Source organism: Haliotis cracherodii, unplaced genomic scaffold (assembly GCF_022045235.1).
Source record: "Haliotis cracherodii isolate W230 unplaced genomic scaffold, xgHalCrac1.p SCAF_18, whole genome shotgun sequence".
Classification (NCBI taxonomy): domain Eukaryota; kingdom Metazoa; phylum Mollusca; class Gastropoda; order Lepetellida; family Haliotidae; genus Haliotis; species Haliotis cracherodii.
The window spans coordinates 2,466,722-2,481,582 of record NW_027266273.1 but is presented as its reverse complement, the minus strand read 5'-3'; the positions used below and the strand labels follow the sequence as shown (position 1 = coordinate 2,481,582).

The window sequence follows — 14,861 nt, the reverse complement described above, 5'->3', positions numbered from 1 at the left end:
ACAGCGGAGATCACTCCAGTGATCCCATGGTAGAAGTCTGCAAATTGCATGAAATTGGGGGTTTCCCCCGCATTATTTGACAATCTTTTTATAAAGAAAAACAGTCTTCACAGAAAGGTTTGAAGACTACAAGCTGAGGTTCAGTTTTTTTTTTCAGTTTTTATTCATCCATAGCAAAATTTCAACATCACCAGTCTGTAGGTCTTATTTGTGACAGACAAACCAAGAACCAATGACAATGGTCTGCAAGCAGCCAGGATCCTCAGTGCGGTCCTTAACTATTCTGACCGCCTCCCTGGTCTTGTGGTAGAGCAGAAGACGTTAAAAGATGGTACGTGTTGCCCTGCTTGGCGCTTACGTTTAAGGGGCCAAAACAAGTACTGGTCGGCTCGGAGTCGTATACTGAGTCGGGTGTTTGTGTTAAACTGCGGCATGGTATCTCAGTGAGCTAGCACCCCTGAATAGGCATTAGACCGGACCAGTACAAGCAGATACTCGTTGCTATAAAAGTACAATAATCTGGGACGATACGATAAACTGCTTCAACCAAGTCCGCGAACCTGACCACCCGATCCCGTTAGTCGCCTCTTACGACAAGGCCTATTCTAACGCAGAGGTTCGCGACCACCTGACTGCGGCATGTAAATAATCGAGAGTGTCTGATATTGTGAGATGTGTTCCACGCCCTCGAGGCAAGGTGACTTGCAAGTCGCCGAGTCGGACCTCCCGACCCATGAAGTCTCGTACGTAAAGCATAGGTTAACCGTTTCTTAGGAACAATTCCTTCCCGGATTCCTCAGGTAGGGTGATGATGACGACAAACACCGGGCGACCGAGTGCGTCGAATTAAGGCGGCTGTGTTATGGTGCACATGCTGCATCAACAATGCACCATGCAGCGTTAGAAATTGGCACCAGTCCCGTAGTCCTCGCTAAACTGCCAAATAGGTATTATAAGGACCAGTAAACATTTACCATTTTAAAGGGGTTTGCTATACATGTTATTTCAGGGACTAGTAGACTACAAATGTTAGTTCCTACCGCCGCCATGGTCGTAGTGAAGTAGAATTGGTTGAAATGGCCAAGTACAGAAACAAGACATCACAGACAAATCAAATCAACATATTATACAAGCGGAATCTGAAAAGACGAGATCAACCGATACCAGATTACATATTACGGTCTTTTTCCACAAATTGTAAATATTCTTATCACGATTTTCCCAAATCCCACCGACTGCAACTATGTCCTTCGACATAGCAGACAGGGCTAACCAGCAAGACGTACAATGACTGAAGGTGTCGTCAGTAAAACCGGGTCATTGTTTTTATACATAACGACAAACGGTATCAACGTATCATTTAGTTTCCTGATAGTTCTTCAGCAACACATACTTTTTTTTTTTTTCAATTTTTTTATTCAGTCATTGCAAATGATACATAAGCACTTGGAGAGCAATGCAGTTTTACGAATATCGATTTTTCTCAAAAGGATATGGTACAGAGGAGGCCTAAAGCATAATCCACCTCATGGTACAGAAGAGGACATAATCCACGTCATGGTACAGAAGAGAACATAATACTTGCCGTAAAGGGCTACTATGCTTGTCTTAAGAGGCGACTTACGGGATCGGGTGGTCACACTCGCTGCCTTGGTTGATGCATGTCATAGTATCCCATTTGGGTGGAGCAATGCTCATGATGTCAATCACTGGATTGTCTGGTCCAGACTCGATTATTTACAGACAGTCGCCATATAGCTGGAATATTGCTGAGTGCGGCGTTAAACAACAACCAACCCCCCCCCCCCCCCCCCCTCCCTCTCCAAAAAAAACCCAAAACCAACCAAAATGTTTCCAGAAAATCGAAACGAACCCCGCTCACTTTGTATTTTGGTCATTCAGTGACCCCATGTCACTCCGTAGCATAAGTATCAAACATATCCTTCTGTAAATATTAACACAGTTTGAGCAGCGTTAGTCTAGTCAGTTTCAAAATCTGTTGTAAGATTATGAAGATTTACTATTCACAAAGTTAACGCAAATTCGAGTGGGTTAGGTAACATGAGAAGATCTTTTGCATACGGAGGTACAATAGCATTAAAAAAAGACAAGAAATGCATGAAGATAAATTTACAGATAATACAAATAGCTGAGCCGTCTGATGTACTCCAAAAAAACACACACTTTTCTGGCCGACCCTCCGAGCAACATATGCATCAACCATGTCAGCGAGCCTGATCACCCGATCCCGTTAGTCGCCTCTAACAAGCATAGTCGCCTCTTGCAACAAATTCGCACATATCTTTGAACATATTTGATTGCCTTGTTTTACTCTAATATATGCGAGGTAATGGTGATGTTGGTCTATCTGAGTCTATAGCAGGGCAGTCAACTTCATATGTTCAGATATTGTATTGTAATAGATAGTATTGTTCCCTATGTTGTGCCCCTGGCATGTTAAAATAGCTGACAACTTGGGGTATGTTTTGTCCCGGAATTTATACTAAGGTTTATTACCAATATCAGCAAATGAAGTCTAAAAAAAGTAACCGACTGAACGTTCATTAATTTAAAAGCGTTCTTGAACCAATCTTCATGATTCTCATTTCAATACTCTGGTCACTCTCGCACTCATCAAATGAAAGTTAAGTAATGTGTTCCAAAGAAAACTGTATTGCCCAACACTTACCTTACATCATACAGCCACTGGGGCGGTCGGGTAGCCTAGTGATTTAAGCGTTCGCTCGTCACGCCGGAGACCCGGGTATTCCCGACATGGGTACAATGTGTGAAGCCCATTTGTGGTGTCCCCCGCCGTGATATTGCTGGAATATTGCTAAAAGCGGCGTAAAACCATACTCACTCACTCAGTCATACAGCCACTGATATTTTGCATTCCGTTTGGTTGTTCATGTACGCACGCTGACGGGAATATTTTACGTAACTTCTATCAGTAAAGCACCTGCATTAAGAGTTACCATTTTAGTGCGTTTGATTGCCGACAGGCGGTTCAATTATTTATCAGCCAATTTGATTGGTCGATAATCGCAGTTCCAGCCAATGGCAACCTACCTTACAAAACTGTATACATAGTTGCTGTCTCGACTCGAAGCAATCTTAGAAGCAACAAGATGAAAAACTCACATGTTCAACGAAATTAAGGACATGTCAGAAACTTGCAACTGGCAATGACATAAACTTATAAGTACGTACATTTCTCTATAATTCATTAATTGCAACATGTTCAGTGAACGAAAAATGTACCATGAGAAACAAAAACTGTTCGATTGTCGATATGTCCAGCAAAAGGCTTGTTCACTTTTAGATCTTCTGCTCGTGTGCAGTTGACAGTTCTAAATACACAATCAGTCTGTGTATATTTACGCAGTGGTCCTACGTCGTCTTGTCCGTAACTCAGAAGTATTTGTTGGTTGTGTTAGCATCAACTATCAATTATGGCTGATTGTCTCTGCTCCGACTTTCACAAACACTGAAAGTGATCAGAGCGGAACGACGATTGTAACTCTCATCAGCTGAACATGGACTCACGATAGTCTTATCGCTGAGACAATCTTTGTTCAAATTGGACATGAATTCTAGTTACTTATTTGATAATATTTTTTGCAATTTTTATAAGGTTCCACAGACAAGATAAAATCAATATTGGTAAGCGGAAGGCTTACATTTATTCTCAGCTATCACACACTTATGACATGCTTATTATTATTAGAACTGAGATGTGTCAATACTTAGGTACCTGTTAGAACAAAACTTCTTGTCTCTGAAATGAACATGTTTTACAGATAACAGTTGTTGTATTATGGTTATGAAATATAATAAGGAAGAGCCCTGATGCTCTCTACATAGCATTAATCTCGACTTGACAAATATTATAGACTTGCATGGGCTATATTGGTTATTTCTGTTTCAGCGTCAGTCTTACAGACTAGGTTACCTGCGTGAAATAGATATTAAGAGTGAGTGTGTATGGTTTTTACGCCGCTTTTAGCAATATTCCAACAATATCACAATTGGGGACACCAGAAATGGGCTTCACATATTGTATCCATGTGGGGAATCAAACCCAGGTCTTTGGTGGGAGGAGTGAATGCTTTATCCACAAGGCGAGAAGTGAGGGAGTTGGGCTTAACACCGCTTCTGGAGGATAGCCTGAAGGGGTTGCGGTACTGTCGTAACGCAAATGAAATTGTACCCCTAGAAAATTTCTAAACTAAAAATAATAAACTTCTTAACCCTACTTTTTATTTCTAAATATTTGTTTATATAAGATAATATTATCAGTACTTCATTGCTTTTTGCAGTGTTCATTTCTAGTGGTACAAATTAATTTGGGTTATGAATTTGCATACACTTACCTGAAGTGAAACAGGTCTCGGATGTTTTCCACTTTGGTGAAACCCACAAGCATGAGTATGTGCTGACAAGCCATGAATCTTTGTCATGTTTGTCAGGGATTTGAACCAATGATATTAGGTTCCCAGCAGTTTCTTCTGAAAGTTAAACATGCTTTAAGACCCTCTGTCGTAATCCAATCTCATTAAAATCAGATCTATATCAGAGAAATAACCACTTTCAATACCATAGAGACATCATCACTTTCACTACCATAGATACATCACCACTTTCGTAACCATAGATGCATCACCATGTTCACTACCATAGACATCACCACATTCACTACCATAAAGACATCACCATGTTCACTACCGCAGAGACATCACATTCACTACCATAGTGTCAATTTACAAAACTGTTTTAAATGAACTTTTAGCGTGTTCAGTTGTATTTCGGAGGGACTGCCTCTGTGGTCTAGTGGTAGACAGTATGCCTGGAGAGCAGAAGTTCGGGAGCTCGATCCCCGGTTGCGTCATACTAATAGACGTTAAAAGATGGCACTTGTTGTTACCCTGACAGGCACTCAGTGTGACTCGGCATTAAGGGGCTAAAATAAGGACTGGTCAGCTCAGAGTCTCTATACTGTCTGAGTGGGGAATTCATGAGCTTGTGTCCGTCCAACCAGATTGAAAACAAGGCTATATGGTGTTAAATGGGTCCAGGGTATTTATCATAATAGAATGGCCATACAGTACACTGATCATGCTGATAGAGGATGAACTTAATACAGTGCATTTGTATTCAAGTTGTAAGCAAAAGCTGTCAAATTACTTGTGCATTTGACCATAGACCAGAGTAGAAAATCAATTCTGTTTGTATTTTACATGATCAAAAATAAATACCTGTTATAGTTAAAACATAATTTGCTTAAGTACCATATGCAGGATTGTTCACATGCTGTACATCGTTTGTCTTATTGCAGAAGCATGGAAAACTTTGTCCTGTATGAGGAACTTGGAAAGGGAGACCACTCTGTTATTTACAAAGGACGACGCAAAGGCACCATCAACTTTGTTGCAATACATTGTATTGATAAATGTAAAAGGGCCGAAGTTACGAATACGGTTTGTCTTTTTTGTACCGTGCAATGTATTTCTGAAATTCATGTCAATGTCAATTTAAACTGCTAAAAATTACAGATGCTTCTGAGAGAGCTCACACATCAAGTTTAGGATGTATCTTGTGTTGAGTAAAGTTGTGATGAAGGTCCTCATGCAAGGGGGCCAGAAGGGTAGCCAGGTGGTTAAAGCATTAGCTCATCACACTGTTAACCTTCTAGCACCTGACAAGGCAGCTGAATTAAGTGCACACTGAACCATTGACCCCATGAAGTGGTGCGGGGGATATGGAAATAGAGTTTGGCTGTCCATCTGTCTGTCCTATCACTTCTCAAATGCAGGGGTAGAAACTAACATTTTTAGTCCACTAGTCCTTATAATGATAACATATATAGCAAAACCCTTAAAAATCGCAAACGTCTACTAGTCCTTATGATACCTTAACAGTTGGGCCCTTTTGCAAGGACTACAGGACTAGTGCCAATTTCTGTTCCTGAAATTGGACAAATTTTCTCAAAAACTATTTCAGTTAGAGAAATGAAATCATATTACTGGTAATAATCTTAAGTGGTTTCGAAAATTGGTGTCTTAAATTCATTTTGTACAGAGTTATGGCCCTTGCATGCTTTTCAACTTAGTGCATAGTGTTTGCAGTAGGGACAAGTTTTCTCAGAAACTACTGAAGTTACATGAATGAAAGTTTTCATGCTTATCTAAGCGATACTTATCGAGACTGAGTTATTTTTGCCAGAGAATGGGACTTTTCTGTGTATTAATTTCACATTTAATCAATTTCACTTTCACTAATTCCTATTGCATTACTGTAGAAAGGAAGCAGATGTTTCATGCACTTTGTCATCCCTAATTGCTTATGTATTTTCCAGGTTCGTATGACCCATGACATTAACCATGAGCATGTTGTCAAGTTCTACGAGTGGTATGAGACTTGCAACCACCTGTGGCTGGTTGTGGAGCTGTGTACAGGGGGCAGTCTAAAGACACTCATTGTCCAGGATGGCAACCTCCCTGAGAGCTCCGTCCGCACATTTGGCGTCCACCTCGTCATCGGGCTGCACTACATTCACTCTCTGGGAATTCTTTTTCATGATCTCCGACCATCAAAGGTATTTTTGTCTCATGCCTGTTTCTGATATATTGGCTTCGGCTGAAATAATAACAATTTATTTGCTTGGATTTTGAGCACCCAGTCATCAGCAAAAGCACTGATTTCAGACAACATATTTTTTTCATGCCCGAATGATATAGGCTACCTTCCCACAACAGTTTAGACATGTGTTTTTCTGTGAGCCGATATCATTTATTTCTGCCATGTGTTAACAATGGTTAAGATGAACATATTGCTTCTCCTTTTTTTTATGTTTATCAATATATATAGAGAATCTCACCCGAGTGTCTTTTGATATCAAATATATCTACACAAGTTGATAAAAGTGGCAAAACTCTGAGGATTGCCAAGGTGTTTTCCACTTTTATCGTGTGTTGATATATTTGATATCAAAAGACACGACGGTGAGATTATATTTATCATCAAAAATCATTCTTCCAACTTTTTCAGTTTGTAGACAGTAATAAGCAGTGTCTTACGTGTAAAAAGTACAGCTTCAGTAGCAGAGGCATTAGTGATGTCATTTGATTGTGACATCATGGTAACCAATGACATAACAATGGTCTGCAAAGCATTGTGATGCAATTTCATTGCAGCGAAATCTACACTCTAGATATCCCTTGATCTCACCCAGTTTTGGCAGCCAGTTTTGGATGATAAATTGGTATGTGGTAAATCCTTAAGTTTTCAGAATACAATTACACCTGCAACCTACCGAATAAATCAGACTGCAACATGTTAATGTAATTAGAAGTATGTTCAGTTCTGTTAACAATGCAGTGTAAAACCCACCTCACTGTGTGCGTCTCCACAGATCCTGCTGGACACGTCTGGGATCCTAAAGTATGCTGACTTTGGACTGTCCAAGGTTGAGGGTGAGAACCTTCATGAACTGTTCCTTAAGTTCTCCGATGCCGGCGAGCAGTGGAACTCCGAGACTTTTGAAGATGATTTGAAGAAAATCAAGACAACTGGTGAGTAGCCATGGTTTTAGATGCCAAAGTGATTCTGCGATTTTTTTAATTGATGATTAAAAAAAGATATGATGATTAAGAATTATGATTTTCAAACTGGTTTCAATTTCAGTAGATTTGAAATTCACCTGATTCCACTTCTGTGATACCCTTGAAGAACTGGGTTAGAATTGGTCTTCAGCAACCCATGCTTGCCATAAAACTAAAAGGTGACTATGCTTGTCGTAAGAGGCGACTAATGGCACCGGGTGGTCAGGCTTGGTAGGTTGATGCATGTCATCATATCCCAATTGCATAGATCGATGCTCATGATGTTAATCACTGGTTTGTCTATTCCAGACTCAATTATTTGCAGACTATCAAATAATGTGATATATAACATGACTGTTCTGTTGGTTGCAAAAAAAATACATGAAAATGGCAAATCATAAGTTAGTATTTAGTATTTACTCCTACCATCTAGTCACAACTCACATCTATTTGCTGGCCATTACATGGAAATGGCAGATGATTCATGAAGTTAAATACTCATTACAGTATATATTTTATGACTCATGAACATTCAGATACTTTCATTTATTTTTTCATTTTAATAAACTAAGTTTAATTCATTTACCTCTTGTCTTCTCTTGTCACTATGTGTATCGTAGCGTATCGAGATACGCATCGAATTGTGATGTAAGTTATCGAGATATGTATCGTATCGTGACCTACCGGTAGGTGTATTGTTGCAGCCCTTGTAAGTAGTACAGCAGACGTGCTGATGTCCCCACTACATACAGTTGTTTTTGTTTTGCAGGTAGTGTCACCTATATGGCCCCTGAAGTGATAGATGGAGCTGAACCAACTGTACTCAGTGACCTCTGGGCTCTTGGATGCGTCTTCTACGAGATGTTCACTGGTAAAGAAACACAGTTTCTAAATCATTGTCATATTTCAGCCGTGGTCATCAATGGATGTTGTAGAATAGCCTCCATTTGTAATTCTGATTTTTTTTGTATGTGGAAAATAATTTTTCACTAGATATATATACATAATTTTTAAACTGATCCTGTCTCACACTATGCATTTCTTTTTTCTCCTTTTGATCCTGGTGTGGAAATGTCCTTAAACAAAGTTTCCTGCCTCTAAGAACATGTTGCCAAAGCATGACCCAGCCTCACCATAGAAACCATCCAAACAAATTGGTCTCGCACTGTAACCCCATGGTCTGTGACCCTATCTGGCTTGATCACCTGACTACCCCTGCAACATCATTCCCTTTCTCATGGCCAACGTGTGGGAATGCGTTTTGAGTAGTTGAGAATTGATCTTTTTTTTAAAAAAGGTTTCCTCTTACATTTTATCACCATCTACGGCGAAACATGGGAGTTGCTCAGGATAAATGCCCGGCCTGTAAGAATTGCATATGTACCTTTTCATGAGCCTATCCGCCTATCCACCTGCGTGGCCTTTGTAAACCGGCTCATCGCTGTTCGCAACGTTCCCAGCTGCCTGCGGAAGCCTTTTGTACTTATCTATGTAAACGTTAGAAACACAATGTCGATTGTTGGTCTAAATCTAAAGATGCGGAACAATGACCTTCACCATTAAAAGAACCAAGAAGAAGAAGACTTTGTATGCACAGTTCTGGTTAAGGATAGCGTCTCCACTACAATTACGACATCTACTGCTATCAACCCTCCCTCCGTCCACTGACCCTCAGCTTAGTCGCCGTTTAGTGCCGTTTACACTCAAACACCCTCTACCTCTTCGCCAGTGGCAACAGCTGCTAGGTCTTGTGACGTCAACACAAGCACTGACAAAGGGTCAACTCCAACTCCAGCCAATCCAGCACTTCCTCAAGCCCTACCTCCAAGATGATAACTGCCGGGTTCTGATCAGCCTCCCCGTATCACAACAATGACATCTCCAGTGGTGGCTACTGAGGTCGAATGTTTGCGCCGGAGTCTCTTGCAGCTCTTCAACCCTACCCATCACTTGTTTGTTGATGCCTCGACCGTGGCCTGGGGAGCTCACCTCCAAGGTTGTCCAATGGCAGGGCACTCGTCTGACATTGGCAAGAGGCTCCACATCATTAACTTGAAATTCAAGGCAGTCATTCATGATCACAGCTGCTCCGTGTGTCACAGCTCATGATCCAGTCGAACAATCTGTCAGTCGTTTGGTTCATCAACAAGATGAGTCCCACCAAGTCAGCGTCGGCGGCTCTGGAGTTCTTCTGACTGATTAACTCCTTGAGTATTCAAGTCCAAGCGGGGCACATGCCCGTGATCCACAACGTCATAGCAGACTCTGTCCCGACCAGACCAACCATTTCTGACGGAATGGCATCCCCTCCGATGATTTTTTTAGTGGATTTTTAACACCCTTTATAAAAGAGCCAAAACAGCAACCTCTTCACAACACGATTCAATGCTCAGCTCCCAAGGTTTGTCTCTCATATCGGAGATCCGCATTCATGGGACCACGACGAACTGGTCATCTCGTGGGAGAATCTCAACACCTACGCCTTTCCCCCGACAAGCCATCTATTTTGGGTACTTTAAAAGGCAGCAACCACCAATCAACTTCGACTGCTATTGGGCCCACCCTATTGGCCAGCACGAAATTGGCTCACAGAACTAATAAACATTGAAGGAAAAAGACACCGTCGTCTTTCAGTGCGAGCCAATCTCCTTCAGCCTTACTCCCACTTGCTACACCCGTCACCGCACACCCTCCATCTCTGCCTTTGGCTCATCTCCAGAAATCACTCGTATTCAAAAAGAGTAGCCAGGACAATCACTGAAGCTCATCGCACCTGCACTCAGGCCTTGTACAATCACAAGGCCTTTCAAGGGCATTGTTGTACATGTGGTATCACCACACCGACCACTGCTTCTACCTCTTGCCTAATACTTGCAGCACTTAAGGTCTACATGGAAGCTTAAAGGTTCCACTTTGGCTGCACATCTTGCAGAAATAAGCTCAGTAATTGCCACTACCACTGACTCGAAGATCTCAATGATTGCAGAACAACAAGCTCTCGTCCAATCCTACAAGCTCTCGTCCGATCCTACAAGTTGGCTGACCAATCATCCTGGTTTTGTCCCCCTACTTGGGATCTCAATGTCATCCTACGCCATCTGACTTTGGAGGACTATGAACCCTCAAAGAGAAGAGCTTCGAGTATGTCTCCCTGAAGATGTTTTTTCTCCTGGCCCTTGCAACAGCTGCTCGAGTTAGCGAGATACATGCTCTTGACGTCACCAGACTCTGGTTTGAGAGGCTGCGTCGTGGGAAGGTTTACCTGGGACTTAGTTGGGATAATCAACTTCTGGGCCCACCAGATAAACTCTTCATCATCCCTTGTTTGGCATCCATCGTGAACCCAGATGACCATGGAGACATCTCCTTATGTCCAGTGAGAGTTTACCGCTTCTTCATTTACCATGCTTGAGGAAGAGGCTCTTCATCCCAAGATGGCCACCACAAAAGTCTCCCGTACCACGGTCTCCTTCTGGCTTCGTTTGATGATTCTTTGTGCCTATACCTTTGATGGATTGCCTCCTCCTGTTACATCCAATCCACACGAGATGTTGCCTCCACAATGGCTCTACGCAGCAACTGCATGTTATTAGACGTAATGGAAGGTTGCTTCTGGAAGCTTGATACTGTCTTCGCTTCCCACTATCTGCGAGAGATCTCAGTGTACCGTGTACCCTCTTCAGAAGCACAGGACACTGTATTATGTACATATTGAATAAATATTGGAATGTCCCTTGTTTTTCATTATTATAACTCGGGTTCCCAGATTGAGGTCACAGCGCACAGGGTTGCAGTGTGTGACCCATTTGTTCGGGTGGTAACTATGGTAATGCTCGAATGTGTTCAGGTGAAATTGTTTTTAGAAACTGGAAACTTTTTTTAGGACATTTTTTCACAAAGGATTGAAAGGAGAAGGAAGAAATTCATAGTGTGAGATCGGACTAGTATACAAATGTACAATTTATTGTAAAATTTTCAATTTTGTTTTGCGGATAATAAATGTCATAACACAAGATAAGACAAATGTCTTGATTGCCTACATCTTCAGATCACTGTTGTCAATATGGATTATTTGTGTGGTAACTATACCATATGATGTATTTCTATTGCAGGTCATCCGCCATTTCTTGCCGATTCTGAAGAACAACTAAAGGAAAAGATAATGAACAAAGATTTTCCTCCACCAAGAGTGAAAGGTGTGGCACTTTATGGTGGTATTAGAACCTATTGGGCACTAAGTGCTTGTTGTAAGAGCTGAGTGAGGAACAGGTTGTCACTTGGCTGACTGCGTGTCATCGTACCCTGATGGTTTGGATTGTTTTTCATAATAGCAGTCACTGGATTGTCTTTTCCAGACATGCTGTTTACAGGCCTCCGTCATGTAGCTGGAATATTGCTAAGTGCGGTGTTAAACAACCAACAAACACCATCATTGAAAGCATGGATCATTGTTTGTGCCGTCAATCACTGGTTTTCCTTGCTGGGATGAGATTATTTAACAGGCCTCTATTATAGTGAAGGAATATTTAGAGGTTATTATATGGCAATATTTTATCGTTACAGGAAGCAGATTTTCAGGAATTGCCTCCCCTGATTTCTTGAGTATTTTGGAGGGTTTGCTGTTAAAGGACCACATGATGAGGTAAGGCCATGTGTCATGTTACATGACACAGCAATGGAATTATAGTTAGCTAGATGACAGTGGCTGGAAATATCCAAAAACATTTGAGATTAGTTTAACTACAAGCTCATAAATAGAATATCACTGGTTTTTGCACACTGGAGCACGAACAAAACTTGCATGAAATCATTTGATTATAATTGAAGAAACAAACATGCTTACTTTGTTTAGCAAACAGTTTCTTACCAAACAAGCTTCTGGATTGTACAAGCATTTCATTGCCTGAGAACCAGTTGTTTTTAGTGATGTGCCTTCTGTGTGTAGAGTATTTCACAAGCACCCTATGCTTGTTGTAAGAGCCTACTAATTAGGATCAGTTTGTCATGGTGAGATCCTGGGTAGAATAGGCCTTCAGCAACCCATGTCTGACATAAAAGGCGTCTATGCTTGTTGTAAGAGGCTTTCTGGTGGTCAGGCTCGCTGACTTGGTTGATGCATGTCATTGTATCACAATTGCCTGAATCGATGCTCATGATGTCAGTCACTGGATTGTCTGGTCCAGTTTCGATTATTTACAGACTGCCATCATATAGCTCGAATATTGCTCAGTGCTCAAACAACAAACAAACAAACAAGCAAACAAACGTCATGGTGTGTGACTTGGCTGATGGAATGTCATCAGACCCTGATGATGTTGATTGTTGGCATTGTTTTCAGCCATTGACCCAGACTCCATTATTTACAGGCCACCATGATAATATTATGGCTGGAATCTTGCTAACCTGGGTGTAGGAAATTAGCCTCCCAATATCTCACTATTTGTTTACTGACTGTTGCAGACTTGGGTGGCAAGGCCTGGTGAACCACTCGTTCTGGCAGGGTGAGTTGTCTCACCTGGCAAAGGAGTTCACAGTGAACCAGGACATGGGGGACAGTGTGGTAGAATCCACCAGTCGGAGCAGCGTCTTCGACATCCGTGGAGGTTCCTCCCTCGGCAGAATCAAGGGTGTGGATCCTCGTAAGAGCATAGCATCAAATCTGGACCAGTTCGATGCTACTAACAGGCCAGGTAGCTACTGACGAAGCTAGTTTCATTTGCGTTCCAATGAGGAGTTTCTTTATCATGTTTATTGAATTATTACATTCATATTCCTGTTGTCATATCTACTGTACAGATAACAGATGAGTTGTCATTCATTGTCATTCACTGTAGATCACGAATACAGTTCAGTATGTTGTGTGAGTGAAATCTGTGAGGTATTGCGAGGGCTTACTTTTACTGAATGTTTTGGCAATTCGATAAATAGTAGGAGACAAAATAATTGTTTTGTTGATTTGACGTTTATTTAGGTAATAATTGGAAAATATGAAGGATTTAGGGTAGGCTCAACTGTAAAACAAATATGAATAACAACCTTTTTTAAACGGCATTAACTATGACCATGTACTGAGCCTAACATCTAACATATTGAAAGCCCACTGACCACCTGTACACAGGATCTACACTTGGTGACTATATGCGGCCTAAGACAGCCCCAGGAGATGACGGTGGCGGCAGCCTCTTCACACTCAGGTAGGATCTGTAGGAATTATTACTATGCATGGGGAGCACTGGGGTAGCTTAGTGAATGAAATGATTGCTCATCATGCTGAAGGCTTGTACATGAACGTATAAAACTCATTTCTATTGTTCCTGATATAGCAGGGATATTGCTACAAGAGGCATAAGACCCTCCTCTCTCATTTTGTGTGCTTGTATCAGTCCAGTGAGTGAGTGAGTGAGTATGGTTTTATGTCTCTTTTAGCAATATTCCAGCAATATCATGGCGGGGGACACCAGAAATGGGCTTCACACATGGTACCCATGTCGGGAATCGAACCTGGGTTTTCGTCGTGACGAGCGAACGCTTAAACCACTAGTCTACCCGACTGCCCCTGTATCAGTCCAACTCAATACATAGAGATACTACCAACTTGTGTTGTATCTTGCCTTTTTGTAACATTATGAATAAGGTTTTCTGTTCGTTATATTTTGTACTCTCAATGTAGAATATAATGGTGCTGCCTGTTGCTAAATGCACTTTATTGTTGGTCATGGTGCACTTTGCTCAGCAGAGTTGTTCCCCTTAGCCATGATTAAGGATCTGATGCTGACAGGTTCGAATCCAAGATTTGCCTTGATTATGATCCTTACCTTTTTAGCATCATACCTGTGCTTGTGGAATGTGGGTACCATTTCCAGCTTGCCTCCAATATAAAGCTGTATTCTGTGATATAATCTGTATCTGATCACAGTAAGAAACCAACATGACCCATTTGATTGATATGTAATAGTTTGTTGATTGCATTCATTACTGTTTCTAGTGCTCGTCCTCACACTGCCGTCCCGCCTGAGGACCGACTTGTCCTGAACACCAACTCTAATGACCAGGACGAGACTGAAGGGACCCAGACTCAGAAACTCATCTACCACACATCCGACTTTACTGTCTCCCCCATTGTAGATAACCACAAGGTAAACTGTCCCCTGCGGTCCTGTTCTTTCTTATCAGCTATGTGAGCACCTCACTGGTCTAGTGGATAGAGTGTCTACTTAGACAGCAGAAGGTTGTGGTTCGATTCCTTCGCCGTGTCGT

The 14,861-nt window shown here is 41.6% G+C and overlaps 1 protein-coding gene across 5 annotated transcripts in view; it reads left to right on the top strand.

Annotated features, from left to right (window-relative positions):
• The first annotated feature begins 3,102 nt into the window (after positions 1 to 3,102).
• The window catches only part of LOC139465662 (serine/threonine-protein kinase ULK4-like), a 43,447-nt gene continuing 31,688 nt past the window's right edge, over positions 3,103 to 14,861 (top strand). For 4 of the 5 annotated variants that reach the window (XM_071247405.1, XM_071247402.1, XM_071247403.1 and 1 more), the window contains exons 1-11: positions 3,103 to 3,205; positions 3,932 to 3,977; positions 5,339 to 5,480; positions 6,359 to 6,598; positions 7,415 to 7,574; positions 8,374 to 8,475; positions 11,717 to 11,800; positions 12,168 to 12,246; positions 13,065 to 13,294; positions 13,723 to 13,798; positions 14,590 to 14,740. In XM_071247405.1, the coding sequence (XP_071103506.1) occupies positions 5,343 to 5,480; positions 6,359 to 6,598; positions 7,415 to 7,574; positions 8,374 to 8,475; positions 11,717 to 11,800; positions 12,168 to 12,246; positions 13,065 to 13,294; positions 13,723 to 13,798; positions 14,590 to 14,740 (1,260 nt within the window). In that variant the 5' untranslated portion in view covers positions 3,103 to 3,205; positions 3,932 to 3,977; positions 5,339 to 5,342. The remainder of the gene's footprint in view (positions 3,206 to 3,931; positions 3,978 to 5,338; positions 5,481 to 6,358; positions 6,599 to 7,414; positions 7,575 to 8,373; positions 8,476 to 11,716; positions 11,801 to 12,167; positions 12,247 to 13,064; positions 13,295 to 13,722; positions 13,799 to 14,589; positions 14,741 to 14,861) is intronic. The other variant, XM_071247401.1, reaches the window with a different exon arrangement.